The sequence below is a fragment of the Schistocerca americana genome, chromosome 1 (genome assembly GCF_021461395.2).
Source record: "Schistocerca americana isolate TAMUIC-IGC-003095 chromosome 1, iqSchAmer2.1, whole genome shotgun sequence".
NCBI classification, from domain to species: Eukaryota; Metazoa; Arthropoda; class Insecta; order Orthoptera; family Acrididae; genus Schistocerca; species Schistocerca americana.
In genome coordinates, this window is record NC_060119.1 from 556,543,812 (window position 1) to 556,563,987 (window position 20,176).

Here is a 20,176-nt window from a genome sequence, read left to right on the forward strand (position 1 = left end):
GTGAGAGGTAGTCAAATCCCTGGTGGAGAATGAGCTAAGGGATGATTTATCACACATTACTACTCTCATTTTCATCTCCATCATGTATTTATGTTGTGTTGTTGCATTCATTTTAGTGGTCAGCAGGTTTGGGTTTGAGTTTGTGTTTGGGAAATTTGTAAGTGGAAAACTGTAACTGCAGTGTGTGCTGTTTGTGACTGAGTCTGTGTTGCTTGAGATGCTGATTTGAGTTCTAACAACATTTGTCGTCTCTGTGTTCATGACTGTTATGTTGTTAGCAGAATCTTCAAAGGAATAATTTACTGTCCACTGTTATTTTAAATTATGTGATTTGCTGGGGTGTCATGAACTTGTTGAACTAGGTGAATCTAGCAGTTTTAGATGCAGTTTCTGTAAGTAATGACACAGCCACAATACACCATTCTTGCAACTCAGAAGTTTCCAGTTTTCATCACTGCTTTCAGTCCAGTTCAGTGGACAACTATTTAATCCACCACACTGCAGACTACACTCCTTCATAGCACCAAACACCACATAGTTAAGGTAATGAACTTGTGCTTGGGAGAAACATCACACAGATTTGTGTTTGCTTTATGTCTGCGGTTGCCTTGAATAATTTCATGTAAATGCTTGGATTTTTGCTTAAAGGCCACTGCCAGTTTGCTTCTAAATCCTAGTTTTTCTGAGTTACTGCTCCACTTCTCTTAAAAATCCAGATGTTTGTGATGTTTCACAGTCTTAACGTCCTTCCTTCCATCCTTGATTGAAGGGAAGAAATTACTGCCAAAGCTCATAATCATTGTGTTCTCATATCATAGAGATTCCTTGTTTCAGAACACTGGTGTCTTTGGTGTACTGATCATGACCTAGCTTGCAGTAGAAGCCAAGTACATTAGAATCTGTTGTAATGTTGTAAAAAGTATGACAGGTCATGAAAAAGTACAGTAAAATAAATGAGATGCTGAACTGATAAAGTAAGTCTCCTTTAGCATAGAAAGGCATAAACAAAAGTTATAGGTAGATTTACTTCTTAATGGAAGAAGACCGTTATGGGCAAGTAGATGCAGAACAAATGTGGGAACAAATATCATTGAAGTAAATTACTTATTTGGAAACTTCACCGCTATACATGTTCACATTCACAAAATAACAAAATAAAAAGTCACTTAATGAGCATTTGCAGTATTAGAAGTTAAACTTGGGTTAGTGGATATGAAAGGAATAACAGCAGTTGCCAATGAGGAAGAAACTAACAAGAAGTGATATTTGTTGGCAATAGGCAGTATGTAGTCAGGACCAAGGAAATAACATTTTCTGCCCATTCATGCAGGATATCACCAGAGCTACTCAGAGACATGCACCTCCTTGCCATTGATATTGATTTTTTTTGTATTATTTTTAAAATATGATAGAAAAGCTCGTGAAAGATAGAGGAGTGACTTGGAGAGTAATTAGGTTTCATGGCATGCATGTAGACACTTGGATATCTGTTGGTTGACTTGTACTAAGTTTGTTGCCATGCTTATTTAACTTTCCAATACAGATTGTTAGTGAGCTCAGGACTATAACTTGAATTTTGCAGCGAACAATTGAATCATAAAATGCTCTAGGTTGCTACGAATTTCAGATCTGTAAAAGCATCATGGGAAATTGAAGTATTAATTATGTATTGTTTCACATGCCGTCATCACCATTGTTACTTGTGGTTAAAAGAATTTGAGCTTTACAGCATTGCCAGATGACACTGCAAAGGGTACCATCGTTGATGGTGCAGAAGTCAGCATACTCTCCATATCCCCTATCCTCTTCCCACATTTCAAAAATTGTCATTTGGAATATAATATTTTGTGTTTTGGTTTCATACTTCTGATTCGAACTTATCTTCTGACAGCATCTCTTGCCAGAAGAGCCCCTGGAGACTCGTATGGGTACAGATCTCGACAGGGATCGCCTGATTGAAATATTTACGAAATTAGGATTTCTTGTGCTTGTTCGTGAGAATCTTACAGATGTAACAATGGAGGCAGAGGTGAAGACCATTGCCAATAAAGTCCTGCCATATCATTCGTGTTTTGCTCTCTGCATTCTGAGTCATGGAAAGAAAAGTGAGTATGAGAAGCTAGATAACATCTTGATATTTTGAGTTCACCTTATATTTAGCAATTAATGCAGTGTGAGAGAGACTGTGAAAGGATTTATCAAAGATTTTGTGTTTCATTTAGAACAATGAAAAATAGTGAGTCTAGTTTATGTATTTATAAATGAAAATCAGAAATGTCATTTTTTTTCCATTTCACTAAGAGGTAGTGTAACACGTGTATCACCTGCTCCTTGAACGGCTTATAAATTTAATGACAAGCCACACTGTGATTGCTGACAGATATCTGCAAGCAGCCTGAAGGGTGATTGTTAAGATAGATGTGTACCACACTGTTAACCTCTAACCAAGTTATGGTAATACGTAGTATCTTTGCAGATGTATGATTTAATATTTGGTTTAGAAAACCCAGTACTGTATGGTCTTTGGGATGGGGAATGTTCTACAGAAAAGAAAGTAACATTGGGTGACCTCTGTGATGCTCTCATATTCTTTGGCATATTGCTAAACCATTAAGCACACTGAAATCTCAAACAAATAAGTAAGTAAGTAAGTAATTAAAAAGAAAGTAAGTAAGTAAATAAATTTTAAAAAAATACATGAATTATCGTGTAGAATCAGCAGCACCAACAGACTTTTGACAATGCTGTTGTCTACGGGAGAGTATTGTTGCGCTGTCATGAGGAATATCAGAAAGAATCACACAAAGTTCCCACATGGAGCAATGAATGGTAGCTCTCTTTTTAAATGGGAATTAGTACAAGATAATGTCTTTATTAAAGCAAAAGAGCCAGATAATATCTAATGACAAGATAAGTTGTGGACATTTTAAGCATGTCACATTGTAAAAGTATTTATGGGTAATATTGTCACGAAGAAGGAGGTGTAATAAGATGAATGACAAACACTGACTTGACTTAACGAAGGTTTATTTAGCACTTGCACATACAAGAGCGCGGAGCAAACTGCCTCGGGCCAGAACACATACAGTATATTTACACCTACGGAACATTGCAGTACAATGATTCTTAACATTTGGGGCTACTTCTAGAATGTAATCGAACCGAATCTAGAAATTAAAATTGTACAGTCCAGGTGAGTTTTGAACTCACAACCCTCCATGCAACAATTTAGTGTCATAACCACTACACCATGGAGCTAATCAGTTTCTCCTGCGGTAATATTATGAAGTGATGTGAAATGGGACAATCACACAAAATCAGTATTAGGGAACGGAATGGAATAATCAAGATTTATTGGAAGGGTTTTGGAGAAGTGCAGAGCATCTGTAAAGGAAATAGTGTGTTCGAATGTTAGTGCAACCAGTTTCAGAGTATTGGTCCAGTGTTAGGAGTTCGCACAACAACGGGTTTTGAACGAATTAACAAATAGAGATGTGTCCCTTAGGTGGCAAACAATGTGCATGTGCATGGCAAGCTCAGGACACTTAGCCATTTTGGTGTTTCCTCTTCCTGTGCTCCAATCTAATGAATGTCCTATTCGATACTGACTCGGTCGTATCTCCGGTCTCTGCTTTCTGTTACTCAGTTTTATTTTCTTGTTAAATCTTATACTCCTTTCGATTTATTTACAACAGGCCACCATTAACGGGTGTGATCTCCCTCTTCAAATTTTTTTCATTAGTGCAGTCCATACAGGTGGTCACCAAATTCCCTACTCGTTAGCCAGTCCATGTGACAGTCATCGGGCACCTGTATGATGGTAGCCACCAGACCATGCAGGGAATGCACTGTTGGTGCCTATGCTGCTTCCTCCCTGCAAATGCCAAGCAGCTTGTGCCTATCTTACTTGGGGACATGCATGAGAGCCATTTGCAATGTTCGGTTGCATACATGGAAAGCGCCCCCTGTTAGAACGAATGGCATAGTGGAGGACCAATCATGGTGAACCATGATTTTCGCCATATAATTCTTGAGTTCTCATCAGAAATGAAATGGAAATGATAGTGTGCCGTTGATGGCCAGAAGCCCCTTCTGGGGGAGTTCGGCCGCTGGGTGTAAGTCCTACTTAAGGTGATGCCACATTGGGCGACTTGCATGATGATGATGATGATGATGATGATGATGATGATGATGACGATGACGACAGCACAACAGCCAGTCCATGTACGGATAAAATCTCTAACCCTGCTGGGGATCAAACCCAGGTCCACTGTCTGGTAGGCAAGCACGTTATGTACCTTAATTCCTGATCTGCATAAGGTCTGACGGTGGGTGCTTCCTAAATACCAAGCTATTATTTTGTGTGGAGGATATCACACACACACGTACAACAAGGCCTCTCCTGCTCAGTCAGATACAATTATTAAGCTGTGACATACTTGGCAAAATTCTTAAAGTATTTGCTCTACACAGAAACCTAAATACAGTCAACAGTAAAATCTTCCACAGGAACCTTATGCTTCAAAGAGATGAGGAATTACCCGCTACTTTGTAATGGGCATGTGTTTTATCTCCTTGGTCTAACAAGGATCTAAAGATGTAAGAGTAAGCACCGGAGTAATTTCTTGGTTTCTGACTGTGAGTTACTACCTGATCAAGTTAAGATAATGTTCTGCCTTTGTGACACGAAAGCTGATGTACTACTTGCCATGAGGTGCCTCAAATGTAAGAAATTTGGTGATATCATCTGCAAAATCTTTTAATGAATCCATCTGCAGAGATTGCAAATTACTACTACACGTAGATTGCCCTACGTACAGTCACTTTATTGCACAAATAGTGGAGAGGATCACTCCTCTCGATTACCAGTGTGCCTTATCGCAAGAAGGGAACATGAGATCCAATATTGGCTGTTAAATGCACTAGGCATCTAGGGACAAGTGCAATTGCCTTTTCTCTGTCCAGATGACAAACTTCTCCCAAAAGGTATTGCTTCCATCAAATGCTCCCTGAATATCCCCTTTCCTTCCTTGTCATTCTGCCCTAGCGACCACTGTAAGGGAAGGGCTCCTTCCCCTTATCTCTACATCTGCACAGGGGACCTTGGCCCTCTACATGCCTGTAAGAGAGACTACCTGACTGACACACCCTAGTTGAGGGTTGCTCCCTTCCAGCCCCACTACCAAAACCACTTCATCATCATCCCCCAACAGAGAGGTGTGGCCATAGGTCTCAGAGCAGCATGCCACTTGTCTGTACTGCTCTATGTGGATACTACTCATACCGAATTCAAATCCATGAGGAGGAGGAGGAGGAGGAGGACGAGGACGGAGGGGGGGGGGGGGGGTTGAAATCAGATGTGAAGACAGACTTGGCACCCATGACTGCCCTGGGCCCCACCCCTACCACCTCCACCACTATCAAAATCATCCAACACGTGGTGCTAAGCCAAACAGAATTGTGATTGAGAATTTTATCTTTTTCACACTGCCATTGGAAGGGAGTACATGCTCTTGCTCTGTGCACTTTGCCCAAACATCGGTGCCTGACATCCACCCCTGTCTTTTGTCTCCACAAAATGTGAGCAGTGTGTGTCATCCTGTCTTTCAAGGTATGTAGTTGGGAGTGCTGTAAACTTCTTTTTGTAATGGAAACTCCTCAGCACACTTATCAATGTGCCAAAATACAGCTGTGATTGAATACATATCAGTTGTTATGTCATCCATGCATAAAATGCGAGCACCACAATCTAGCTCTATAACTGGAGGTGGTTGGAGGAATAGCTTTTGTCTGACTGGGTTTTGGGAGGCCTTGTGCACTAGTGATCACGCGCTCCACCTGGAGTCATATTGGAATGACTTCTTACTTATCAGCATCTTACTGCTGTCTTCTTTGACCTGCATAAAGTCTGTGATGTCACCACACAGTGCCACTGCACCCTCAACACCTTACATGAGTAGGCCTTCAATGGATCTCTTCCAATTTTCACTTTTTTTTTTCCTTCTCAGTGATTCTTCAGAGTCCAAGTTGGTAGTTCCTACTGTGCTTCCCACATACAGGAAAACAGAATCCCATAAAGCTCTTCCCTGAGTGTGATCCTCTTCTTAATGATGCTAAATAAACTCTCAGAAAAACAGTGGGATCTTTAGTTTTACCACCCTCACATGTTGATGACTTCTACATCTACTAGAGTTCTTAAAGTGTGAGGGTCACCATACTTACATAGCGCATTTCTGTCAATATTAAACTGTTCATCTGCACCCAGAATCCTATCTACATAATAGGTTGTTTGATGTGATATAGACTTGGCAATTTTTAGGACTTGTATTCCTGACAAGTTAATTTTGTTTCCCCATATGTGACAGCTTAAGTTAAAAATTACTGTCCTACATTGTCTTAGTAACATCACCTGAGATGCGGATCTTTCAACCATTTATCAACTCTACAAAGCTTTCATTTTATCACATTTGTAATACAGAAGCCTGCCCCTATAGACCAGCAGCACCATTGGCAATGATCCACCATTCTGGGATCAGCAATCAGGTATGTGACTGGTGTCTTACGCATGAGCCTGGAGGGCAAGCTCGTAGTAACAGCAGGCATCCTGTGCCCCCCCCCCTCCCCCTCCCTGTACAGATGAGATGCCAGAAGCTATAGCTCATTTACACCGTGCACATTCATAGCCATTCAGAACATTCAAATCAATGCCTTCTGCTTCCTGATATGGAAGTAAGACTTCCAGAAAAGCAGCCTCAGTTGGTCATTCATATATTGTCCCAGTTACAACCCGTCAATTCCTACTTCTGCTTACCCTTTGTCCTCTCACTATGTCGCCCTCCCCTATGCCTTATCCACAAATTTGTTCTGATCTTTCTCTCTTGGCCCAGGCAATGTGTTAGACCCATTGGTTTTTCTTTAGTTGCTCATCTTGGTACTTGGTGAGTACCCCAATTTAAATATCATTTATACGAATTGATTAAGAGCTGAATACTGGACACACTATACCTTTACATGCAAGAGAACAAGAAAGCAGAAAGCAACACTCCTGCGTACACTAAGCAGAAACTTTTTGGTAGAACTGATGGCACTCATGTGTGCCCTTCAGTACACCCACACTCACATGAGGCTTTACTAATTTGCAGGGACTTGATGAGCAGCCTACAGAAAATTCTCAGCCTCCATTGGTAACACAAATACAAGATATCCTCTTAGGATATCAACAACAATAGGAGGTAGGTTGTGTTCCTTTTGTCCCCTGAGTCACATTGGCATCCCAGGGAATAAACTCGTGGCTCAGCTTGCCGAGGGGGCTGACTGGAAAAGTGCTCTGGAAATACAGATATTGTGATCTGCCATGAGGACAGCATCACCTCATTGACTCTCAGCAGCATGAAACAGCAAATCGTGTCACAACCACAATCAAAAAGTTACTGACTGTGTGGTGATCTGCTACAACCATGTTACTGTGTATCCGCAATCTCGGCTGGCTCCATATCGGTCTTACCAGTCTGACCTATGTGTACAGTCTACAAGAAGCTCTCTCTCACCCTATTGTAGCTGTGATGCTCGTGGAGCAGTTGTCTACATCCATTTGGAGTGCCTCTCCTCCGGTGCTACATGACAGACTTCATGACAGGCTGAGTCACTCCTTTAAATGCTAGCAGATAATCTCAAGATGGAAAAAATAGTTTTAAATTTTATCCGTTTCACTGGATTGCATAGTTGTACTTAAAAGCTTCATTATGATCATACTTGCTGCCACACAGCAGAGGAGTGTTACCTCCTGCTGCATTTCAGCCCTCGGGACTTGTGGCTGCCCCAGATGAGGCTTGATTGATTCCTGACGTCCCAGCTCAGTTCAGCTCAGTTATGCCATTACCTTGACACTTAGTTTGTTCTTAAAAATGTCTTACTGCTTCTCTTATTAGACAGCCTACTTAACTATTGACTGAGTGGGGAATCCTGCTTGGCTGGGGGTATGTCTTCCACTGCATGATAACCAGCTGTGGAACTTGAATTGTTCCCAGCTGACATCGACCCAGTACTATTACCTTTTACCCTCTCCCCCAGATTTCTTAATAATTTATTCTTAATACCTCACATGGCTGTCCTATGCCAATTATCTTTTACCCTCCTTTGTCATTTAAAAAAAAAATCCTGTCATGTTTCTGACATATCCAGAGTGGATATGTCAGTCCTCAGTGCTTTGAACCCTGAAATGCCCATAGTCCACTCGCCCATCCATCTGTCCGTCCATCCACCTGCCCACCCATCCGTTGTCTATTGAGAGATACACTGTTAGGACTGTAACAGAATGGTATAGGTCATGTGAAATTGTAGCAGCTCAAGAATTCTCATGGTGCTTAAATGGAAATCTTTAGAAGAAAGATAACATAAGTTTTCCAAAACCCTGTTCAGTACTTTAAGAAAATGTGTGTTCAAAGAACACTGTGACATTGCTAGGTGCCTGAAAAATTCCCATTTTATGGTGAATGTGTATACGGATGCAAATTCTACATCAAAATGCGAAAGCGTGAAATTAGTCAATAGATGTTGTTTCACAGTGAATTGTCTAGATGAATTATTTTATCAGAGATGATTTGAAATAGCTTTATTTTGTGCAGATAGATATTGAAAATGTAACCAATTTTCGGTTGCTGGTGTTGCATATGTGGTGAAGCCAGATTTGGAAAGATAATGTGTGTCATATTGTGTTTGCAAAATAAAAAGTGCACGAATGCAACAACACATCAGTGGACTCGATGCTATGTTACCACACTAATTACCGGCTGTTGAATGGTCTGAGTTAAGATACAAGCTGCATTATGCAAATTGCTACCGAGCTGTGAGACCTATTCTCTTAAAATAAACACATATGTATGTCTATTAGCTAGAGTTCAAAAGTTGGTATCATACGAACCCTTGTGAGGTAGCAGATTAAGATTGAAAATGTTCTGAATTGTGTTTGCATCAAATACTAGTAGAGGCTGAGCCTGAACCACCTCGTTTATGACACTGCCGACATCAGTAAGCATTTGTGCTGGTAGCTCTTGCTGAATGATTTGTGTCAGTGTTTTTTCTTGTTTCCTTTCTGTATTTTGAAATGAGTGAAGAGACTCACAGAGTTCGCTTACAGATCTTACAACACTAGAAGGGATCATTGATCCCCATGACCATACGTCCATTCTGCTTGTGCAGAACACAGTGTTGTCCAGCAAGAGGGAGGCGGGGTTTGGTACCCTCTCTCACCTTCCCCGTAGCAATGTTAGTTCTAGTTTGTTCAGACTGCCAGTTTATTGTTTCCGCACTCTGCTCTGTAGTGACCAGAAGCCTTCTACGTGTTTTGACTGCACTGAGGGGGTGGGTGGGGGAGGTACTCGTCACCGTTTCCATGGCATTGGATAAACCACACGTCATCCATGTTGTGCTAAATAGTGATCACCTCAGAGAGATCAGCATTGGCTTGCTGGGTGTGGGCTTGGCGAACCTTGGTTTTCTGAGCAGGTGACAGATAGGTGGCGCCAGTCCTCTGTAACCATAAGCTCTGGACATGTTTAAACAACCACTGTGCGGCATGTCTGTGGAAGGTTCAGTGTCACAGGGGCCAGGGATCTTGGTTAGCTGCCTGTCGAAAACTCTCTAAAATAAATTCTTGGTTTCAAAGTGTTGTTGTGTGCTGGTGAGATGCATGGCTGTTGAGGTGGAACAGTTGTTAGCAAGCAACCTGTAGGGAACCTGCTGCACCTCAGTTGTATAAGGCCTATCCAGGCTAGTGTAGCTCTTTGTGTGGACCCTCATTCCCCTATCTGCTCGCGGGACTGAGATGGAACCCTCAACCTTAAACTCCAAAACTTTTATTATAATGGATGCATCAACACCTAATCTAACAACAGGGGTCATGTAAGCAGTCCACCTGACTTACGAATTTTTCAGAGTTCTTGTATTTGTAGTAACAGAATGTGTGCTGGTAATCAGAAGGTTTTTGATGTTTAAGAGGAAAGAGGGCAGCTTCAAGAAAGTTTCACCTTTTTATATCCAAAAATGAATAAGGAAATTGCTGGCACATCAAAACCTGACAATAGATTTTGTAATGGAACACTGTTGGTTGAAACTTCTAGTTCCCAACAAATGACAAACCTCCAGAAATCTAAATGCCTTGATGAATACAGCACTGAAATGGAGTTATACACCACCTTGAACTACAGCAAAGGCTTTGTGTTGTGAGATCTTGTCAATATTCTGAAAGAAGAATTGAAAGATGATTGGGCTTAAGAAAGTATCCTTGATGTGGAAAATGTCATGAAAAGGTTGGATGGAGATCTGGTAAAATCTGGTTCCTTTATCTTTACCTTAAATAGCATGAAACTCCCAGAGCATATCAAGGCGTTTTCCTTTGCTCAAACGTGTGGCCTTCTGTTCCCAACTCAGTGCACTGTTTTAAATTGCAGTGCTTTTGGCATACCACTTTTAAGATGTAAGGTCTAAACCACTTGTGGAAAATAATGGTAAGGCTGCATACAAAGGTGCCGGTTATTTATCTCCTCCGAAGTGTGTAAACTGCTCCGTGGATCACCCTGTCTAGAGTAGGGGCTGTAGTGTCTTCCTCAAAGAAAGGGAGTATAGGAGATTGAAGCAACAAAGTGTATCCTGTATGGTGAAGTGAAAAAGATCTGCAAGGCCATGCAGCCTCTCACATTCACTATATCTTTCGCCTCAGCTCTTAAAAAAAGCCTAATCCGACAGCTGATGCCATTGCACAAACAGATGTTGCTAGTGTCGGCACTGCATCCCCCCCCCCCCCCCCCCCCCCCCCAAAAAAAAAAAAAAAAAAAAAAAAAAAATCCTGAAAACATCAGAAAAAGCCACCAGAGGCTGGCAAACAGTCCAGCACTGTCTCTACTATTGCTGCGATAGTTAGTACAAAGTCTTCCCAGCCAAAAAAAGCAAACAGGAAGCTTCCACTGCAGGGGAAAGCAGGCAGTAAATCGTCAGGCCATGTCAGTGTCCTTTGACTTTATGGTTCAACTGCTTCTGCTTTAGAGCCAATGGATTATGAAGTCTGCTGGGGCAGCCTTCTTGCCCCCAAGACTGAACCTCCACCCTTTGACGATTCCCCACCCTTGCAGAGAGACACGGTGAAAATGGCACCTGTGTGGTATATGACTACCATACTACAGAGGAACATTAATGGGTTCAGAACTTGTATGCCAAAACTGAGGCCCCTACCCCAGGCATACCCCCTGTGCATGTGTTTACAAGAAACACATTGTAAATCTATGTTGCCTTGTGCTGTGGGGCTGTACCCTCTACCACTAGGTTGATCTGACTAGGGGAGGAGCCAAGGGAAGGTTTGTTGTGTTTGTCAGTTACACATGCACATGCACGTGTGCGCACACACGCCATTCCTTTTCTCTCTCCTTGGTTATTGACCTACAAGTAGCAGCCATTGAAGTGCACTGTATTTACCTACTCAGGATGTGATAAACTCTGAGACTCTCACAGGCCTTATAGAAAAACTTTCCAGACCATATCTCGTACTTCTGATGTCAGTGTCTATAATGTATTATGGAGCTCGAACTCAACTTACCCTAGGGGTCAAGTTTTGGAGAGCCTTGTGCTGTTTCAGGAGCTGTGCAGCAACATGGACAGTCCTCCTTATTTCTCGAGTGTTGCTGGGTCTTCTTAGTCACTGACCTCTTTTAAACCCTCCGGCCCTCACAAACTGCTCATTTGGAAATGGCTGATGACCTACATTCCAGTGACCACTTCCCACTGTGGGTCCACCTACCAGATGGAGCATTACTTGAAAGGAAGTTGCTGAAATAGATGGTCAGCTGAGAGCTAATTATACACTGGTCAGCCAGTTGGCTATGTCTGGAGCACTTGGGCAGCATCCGGGAATGAGTGGACCACATCTTTCGAGTGATCCACCATGTCACTGACTTATCCAACCTGGAGTCCTCAGATTATCTAGGATGGTAACCTGGTGGGAAAATGTTACTGATTCTCAACAAAAAACATTTGTTGAAAGCTTAAATATGGTCAGAAGAAGAAAATGAGCAGACCATTTTGGGGGAAAAAAGAAGACAGTTGAAGTTTTTGCAAAAGTAAACATTCCATTCGAAAGTTCCCCAAACACCTTTTTTTTTTTTTTAGCCTGTTTCAGAGCATTAAGACTTAATCTCCAGGCCCAAAGTGTTATTCTTTAAATTTGTATGTCTAATCATTAAAAATAAATAAAGAAAACTTAAGAAATGTAAATTTTACCAAAAAAATTAATGCCATATTTTTATGTCCCTAACCATTGCATGTCTTGTGTAGGGATCATGAGAGTAATATAAGATAAATTAATGCATTTACAGAGGCATATAGTGTCACTTTTCCCTCACTCAATACACAAATGGAATAAGACAACAAATTTGAATAAATGCTTCACGGATTTCTTGCCACATTAAATCTGTATGAAATCTCAAGCATCTGATGATCGTGTGTTGTCATCGTTGTCAGGAGTTAGCTATAGGCCGTGTTGTACTTTTAGTTGACCAGAATTGTCGATAATACTGGTACGAAGCACTGCCCACCATACGTTGGCCAATGCTTGCATAATAAATGAGGAGATGTGGATCTCAGTGCTCTTAATGATGTCAAGCCAAGAAAATAAGATTGGGAAAGGAGTGGTTGTAGGATTAGGAATGGCACTGTTGGCTTTGTTCCCCTAATCATTGTTGGTTATTTATAGCTGTGAGATATGATAGCCTATATTGCAGAAGGACGCACTCAAAGGAAGCATTACGGTATGTTTGTAATCAGGAAAGATGGGCTTGTAAGAGACTTTATGGGAAGTGTGCACCGAAAAAGTTGTAGATTTTGCTCATGTTTCACACGATTGTGATGCATAATTAAATGTAACAAATGCTGCTCTATTAGGATGCATTTCTCAGGGGTTTTCATCTATACATTCAGGTTCAGTTTTACAAGCTTGTCGAATAGCAGAGGAAAGTGGCAGTTGGCGAGCAGTAGTGTTAGCATAACTGTTTGTGGTTGCACACTTGGAACTCTATATGCATTGCTGTAAGGGTCTTGCATTTTTTCCTAATCTTCAACCAAAGACTTGAATCTCTCTAATGGATCAAGTTTCTTTGGAAACCAACACTAATAATGCAATCATAATGATACATTTATGGAGAGCTATAACAAGAAATGATGATGAAGTGAATATTTTGAATTCTTCGTTATAGGTAGGCTGACAGCACGTGAGGTGGTATCCATCATGAAAGTGTGAAAAAATGTGGTACAAACTTCCACCAAGCACACTTGGTGAATGCCACTTTCTCACAAGCATGATTAATTTGTGATAATGATAGTGGAAAATACACCTCACTAACATTTAAAAAGAATGCCCATTCAGGAGCATTTTGGACACAAACCATGAATGTTCCAATTTAGGTATGGATACCTTAGCTGTCATAGATGGAGTACCAGAGACAGCAAAGTAATTCAATCTTCACAGGATATTATTTCTCTCTGGTTCCTGTAGAGTGTAGAAGCATTCTCTTTTGCTCCAGGAAGTTTGTGACCCATTGAGATTTCTCAAGAACAGTTAAGGAAAGCTCTAGAGCATCTCACCATCTTTTCTTCCCCTTTCTTTCTTCATCCATCACACCTGCTTGCAAGCACTGATTTCATACAAAGATTCAAAACTTTTGAAATTATGATTAGGTTCCCGCTCATGACTCACATGCTTTATATTGTCATATGTAGATATAGCACAGGTGTAGAAAACCTTTTCTAGCTACTGCCCACTTTTGTATCTTTGTAAGTAGTAAAATTTTCCAACAGCCCAATGGTTATGCAGTAATGGCGATTTATTAAATAGGGAAGTAAATTAATTTTAAAAATTGGAAAGTAGAGTTACAGCAAGTTGATGATGATGATAATTACTTACCAAATATGTTATGCCAAAATTTTATAAAAAGCAAATGAAAATATATTGAAAAACCCTACCATGAAATGCCCACTAGTGGGCAGTACGGACCAGGTGACTTATCACGTATACTGCATATCAGGTTTTATGCACAGTCCTCTCCCCTCTCCGTTCTCCCTCTTGATGGTTAAATAAGTAGTGCTAGAAACATGCAGTGACATTAGATTGTAGTACTCAGCATTCTTGTGTATTTCATTCCATTGACAACATGAAATTTATTCTCTCTCATTTTTCATTTCAGATGTTGTTTATGGCAGCAATAGCTTACCAGTATATGTTGATAAAATAGAAAGTATGCTGCATGGCTCACAGTGTAAGCCATTGTTTAGAAAACCCAAGATTTTAATCATCCAAGCCTGCCAGGGTACCACTCGCCAACAAGGTGAGTGAGAAATTTTAAGTCAGTCTTGGTATTTTGGAAATTTGTGGTAAGGACTGGGACCAAACTGCTGAGGTCATCAGTCCCTAGGCTTATGCACTACTTAAACTAACTTAACGCTAACAATAACAACAAAACACACACACACACACACACACACACACACACACACACACACACACACACACACGCGCGCGCTCGAGGGGAGCTGCACGAACTGTGACAAGATGCCTTGGACCGCACAGCTACCCCGCGTGGCAATCTTGATATAATAAATATCATGCATGAACAATGTGTGTATGTATGTGTGTGTGTGTGTGTGTGTGTGTGTGTGTGTGTGTGAGACATATATTGCATTCTTTTCTAATTCCTGGTGCATTTTCTTGGCAAGTTAACAAAAATTAGTTACATTAACCTGAGAATGATGTAATTGTTAATTAGAAAGAGTTCATGTTTCAAAGTATGAACGTATTGCAAAAATACATATCCCCACAGTCGTTTAATGAACAAAGTAAGAGCATATGGACTGTGAGACCAATTGTGTGATTGGATTGAAGAGTTCCTAGATAACAGAACGCAGCATGTCATTCTCATTGGAGAGACGTTTTCCAAAGTAAGAGTGATTTCAGGTGTGCTGCAGGGGAGTGTCGTAGGACCATTGCTATTCACAATATATATAAATGACCTTGTGGATAACATTGGAAGTTCACTGAAGCTTTTTGCAGACGATGCTGTAGTATATAGAGAAGTTGTAACAATGGAAAATTCTACTGAAATGCAGGAGGATCTGCAACGAATTGATGCATGGTGCAGGGAATGGCAAATGAATCTCAATGTAGACAAGTGTAATGTGCTGCGAATACACAGAGAGAAAGATCCTTTATCATTTAGCTACAATACAGCAGGTCAGCAACTGGAAGCAGTTAATTCCATAAATTATCTGGGAGTAGGCATTAGGAGTGATTTAAAATGGAATGAACATATAAAATTAATCATCAGTAAAGCAGATGCCAGACTGAGATTCATTGGAAGAATCCTAAGGAAATGCAGTCCGAAAACAAAGTAAGTAGGTTACAGCACACTTGTTTGTCCACTGCTTGAATACTGCTCACTGGTGTGGGATCCATACCAGATAGGATTGATAGGAGGGATAGAGAAGATCCAACGGAGAGCATCACGCTTCATTACGGTATCATTTAGTAATCGCGAAAGCGTTACGGAGATGGTAGATGAACTCCAGTGGAAGACTCAGCAAGAGAGATGGCTCAGTAACTCGGTATGGGCTTTTGTTGAAGTTTCGCGAACATACCTTCACTGAGGAGTCAAACAGTATTTGCTCCCTCCTACATATATCTCGCGAAGAGACCATGAAGATAAAATGAGAGAGATTAGAGCCCACACATAGGCATACCGACAATCTTTCTTTACAGAACAATACAAGACTGGAATAGAAGGGAGAACCGATAGAGGTACTCAAGGTACCCTCCACCACACACTGTCAGGTGGCTTGCGGAGTATGGATGTAGATGTAGATACATAAATTGCTTGAAGCTATAAATGGTATCAAATGTGCATTAGTTACCACTGAAAAGGGGGATTACTGATGTGTGGTATGGGCTTGACAATATTCTGTGATTACTTTGGTCTGTCTTGTGAATGAATAAATTATAACAGTAGTTTGTAACTATGCACATTCTGTTGGACTTAATGAGAAAACTCAGCATCGGATATTTATTGTGACCTCTTTTTGTTTTCTGTAGCTGTTCCCTATGAAGACATTGTGACGGATGGACCTGCATGTGTAAGGACTGCACCAGAAGTTGGTGATATGGTAACATTTTGGTCAACTGTTCCAGGATACGCTGCTTTCCGGGATAAGGTATCAGAACTGTTTATCACTATTATTATTATTATTATTATCATTATCTGAAAAGCAACCTCCATTACTCTATAAATAAAGTACTGGAACAATAGAAGCAAACCTGTTAGAGGAATATTAAAATACTACCTTTGTATTATTTCTCTACATCCTCATTATTCACCTTCAAGCATGTATTGTAACTCTTAACAAGTTGACAAATTCATTTTGCACACAGTTCTGACACCAGAGACTGCAGCCAATTTAAAACAGCATTTTGAAGTTTTTCATCAAACTCAATATTGGAATTCAGACCACTTTTTCATGTGAGTGATGAAATGGAAGTCACTGGGGGCCGAGTCTGGGTTGCAATGTGGATTTTCAAAAATGTTCATTTTAATGGACACAACAAGTTTTGTTTGCCATGCAGTGTGGCTAAGCATTATTGAACAAAAATGTGACCGCAGTAGTGAAGCGTCCATGTCTCACTAATTTTAAATGATGCTTCTGTCACCATAATGTCTTATCTGAATTGATTGTCCTTCAACATTCTGTGAAATCCACAAAAAAGATTCCTCTGGAAAACCTTCAACCAAAGTGAAGACACATAGGGGCACTCGGCGACCATACTCTAATTTAGAGCAGGGAAACTGTGTGAATTATAAAAGACGGTGAACAATCAAAAGGTCCTGATAATGAAAATCGGAGACCTGAATAACAGGTGAGAACACTGTAGGCTTCAGTAACTACAGTCTGCTCAAGAATAAAGCGGACAAGAAAACAGGTGAAGGAGCTGCATTCCTGGGAATGGCCTTTTTGATCAACAAGTGAATCTTCTAGTTAGTAATAGAAGTGAAACCAATATACAGACTGATGACAATGAGGCTTAAATTTGCTAATAAGTCTTAAATGATAACTGATGCACTTGCACCAGGAAACAAAGATAACAAGAGGGACAAAATAGTAATCAGTAAGTGCTGGGACGAACTAGAGAAAACCATGAAAAAAATTTCTAAAGATATTAAAATTCTGTTAGGTTGTAACTGAGACTTGTCAGAAATATGACCGTACTCACCCTGTGGCTATGACATTCCAACTTTTCCTCTGTTACCCCTTCTCCCTCCTCATCCCAGTCTTGCCCCACTCTCCTTTTGCCCTTGGCTTTTCCCCCTCTCCTTCCCCTCTGGTTGCTGCTCCCCCTTCCTGACCAGGGAAGTGTCCCCCTTCTTCAGCAGAGAAGAGATTCAGAGGAACAGTAGGTCAATAACCAGGATACAGATTCAGTAATGAGAATGGTCAGACAGGTTCTGCTATGTTACTTGTACAGTATCAGGATAATGTCAACTCCCTTCAAGAAAGAGATTTAGAAAACAAAGATGTAGAGATCACTGCTGAAATCCTGAGAAGAATCCAAATTTGACCGTGTACTAATTATACACAAGAACCACAGAGAACTCAGGGATGTAGAGGTCAGAAGAGTGGAAGACATAAGCTCAGATCATTATCTCACCAGAATCAATACCAGGACCTCCCCCCTCACGAGGCTCTCTAGACCCTCTTATGATTTCATGTGTGGTGCACATGGTCCACCAAGCTATTGCAGCCCTTTCTTCTATCCCAGGCTGCATTCTCTTCCCTGCGGCTGTCTCTCTCTGTCCTCCTCCTCCTCCTCCTCCTCCTCCTCTTTTGGTGTCCTTGCTTACGTCACCCCGGCGATCCTCCTGTATTCTGCTATCCATTAAGAAGATTGTGCAACCCCCCCACCCCCTTCCTAATTTCTTTTTTTCTTACCATTTGGGTTTCAACCTCTTCATCCAAATTTCATCTCCATAGTGTGAGCCAGTTGAGGAAGAACACCTTATTTTGTCTTCTGCATGTGGCCTTACTAACTATTCCATCTTTTCCTAGACATCATTGTCTTTTAACACTATACGGCCAGCACGGTAGCCAGTCTGTGTGAAGGATTGTTATGTAATATTATTGGTTGAGCACCTTTACAGCTCTGACACCTGAGCTGCTTCCTCCCCATGTATGCCTAGGAGTGGTGACCTGTCATTCTGGAGCATTGGAACTCCCAGCGATGGCCTCTGATGCAGGCACGTTCGTTGTCAATCAGAACTCCCTCTGCTGTCCAGTCTGTGGATCTGTATGCCTGTGACCATCTTGGTAACATTGTGGTGTATGTTACTCCTCGCCAGTCTTTGAATATGGTTCCGCAAGTCATTTTTAATAGGGAATTAATCCTTCAAACTGATGAGGAACTCCGAACCAGTCTGAAATGGTGGGGCATTCATTTTGTTCATTGTGTTCAGAAAGGCTGTAAGGACAATCATGTAGATACTGGTGCCTTTATTCTCTCATTTGAGGGGGTTGTTCTGGAGTAGGTCAAGATTATTGTTTATTGGTGTGCTGTGAAGCCTTACGTCATGTCACCTAAGAGGTGCTTTTGGTGTTCAAGTTCTGTGCGCGTCTTCCTGCCGTACTGTGGACCATTTGCGTGTTGAATGTGGACACACACTACATGGGGAGAGTTCCTGTGTTTCACTGCTCTTGTGCATTTATTGTTGCAACCATCACTCTCCATGATCGCTAGATTGTCAAGTGAATGAGAAGGAAAAGAAGAGGCAGGAGGATCAGTCCCTTGATTATTTATACTACACTGAGGCTTGTCAGAAATTTGACCATACTCACCCTGTGGCTATGACATCTAACTTTGCCTCTGTTACCCCTCCTCCCTCCTCATCCCAGTCTTGTCCCCCCCCCCTCTCCTTTTGCACTCGCCTTTTCCCCCCTCTCCTTTTGCACTCGCCTTTTCCCCCCTCTCCTTTTGCACTCGCCTTTTCCCCCCCCTCTCCTTTTGCACTCGCCTTCCCCCCCCCCCTCTCCTTTTGCACTCGCCCTTCCCCCCCCCCCCTCTCCTTTTGCACTCGCCTTTCCCCCCCCTCTTCTTTTGCACTCTCCTTTTCCCCCCCCTCTTCTTTTGCACTCGCCTTTTCCCCCCCTCTCCTTTTGCACTCGCCTTTTCCCCCCCTCTCCTTTTGCACTCGCCTTTTCCCCCCTCTCCTTTTGCACTCGCCTTTTCCCCCCCTCTCCTTTTGCTCTCGCCTTTTTCTCCCCTCTCCTTTTCCCCCCCTCTCCTTTTGCACTCGCCTTTTCCCCCCGCTCCTTTTGCACTCGCCTTTTCCCCTCTCCTGTTGTTCCCACTCCCTCCCCTCTGGGGAAGCATCTCCCAATGTTGGGTCCCCCTCTCGGGATGCCTCCTCTCCCCTTGTTGTCCAGACCAGAGGCCTGCTGCACATGTTGGCCGTGGGACTCAAAATCTGTGCACACCAAGGTCACCTGATCTCTGTCCGGGCCCTGCACTACTTGACATACAAAAGAAAAGAAGAAGAAATGTAAGTTCTGGGACAAGGCCCCTCCAGTGCCTCCAGAATGTTGCAACCTGAATCTGATCTATTGTTTATGGATGTCACCCCACCCTTGTTGGTGATAGTTGGTGACCCAGCAGAGTGTCTGTCCTCGGACCGTTTGCCTCTCATTTGGATCCCCATGTTATCCTTATTCAGTGGAACTGTAACAGATACTACAGTCACCTTCCAGAGTAGCAATTCTTAGTTTCCTTTTACTCTGCAGCTTGTATCATTCTACATACAGGAATCTCATTGTATTGATGTTTACTCACTGATTCTTTTGGGTTCCATGCTTTCTGTCTGAATTGGGTGTACTGTTTGATGGCTCCCAGTGGTGCTTGCATGTTGGTCCTTCTGGACATTGTTAGTACACGCATCACCCTTTGTCCCAAAGAGGGAACAGTTGCTGACCTCGTCCACTTGGACTCTGTAGTCACTGTTTCGAGTCTCTATCTTCCTCATAACAGGCCACCTGCGTCTGCTGCCTTAACTAACCCCCCCCCCCCCCTCCCTCCCCCTTGGAGATTTTAATGCCCATCACTTCC

General features: G+C 41.9%; 1 protein-coding gene across 3 annotated transcripts in view; it reads left to right on the forward strand.

The window, feature by feature from the left end:
• Positions 1 to 20,176, forward strand: part of LOC124606272 (caspase-8) — a 130,429-nt gene that overhangs the window by 105,357 nt on the left and 4,896 nt on the right. For all 3 annotated transcript variants that reach the window (XM_047138255.1, XM_047138271.1, XM_047138264.1), the window contains exons 8-10: positions 1,892 to 2,105; positions 14,226 to 14,366; positions 16,124 to 16,242. In XM_047138255.1, the coding sequence (XP_046994211.1) occupies positions 1,892 to 2,105; positions 14,226 to 14,366; positions 16,124 to 16,242 (474 nt within the window). The remainder of the gene's footprint in view (positions 1 to 1,891; positions 2,106 to 14,225; positions 14,367 to 16,123; positions 16,243 to 20,176) is intronic.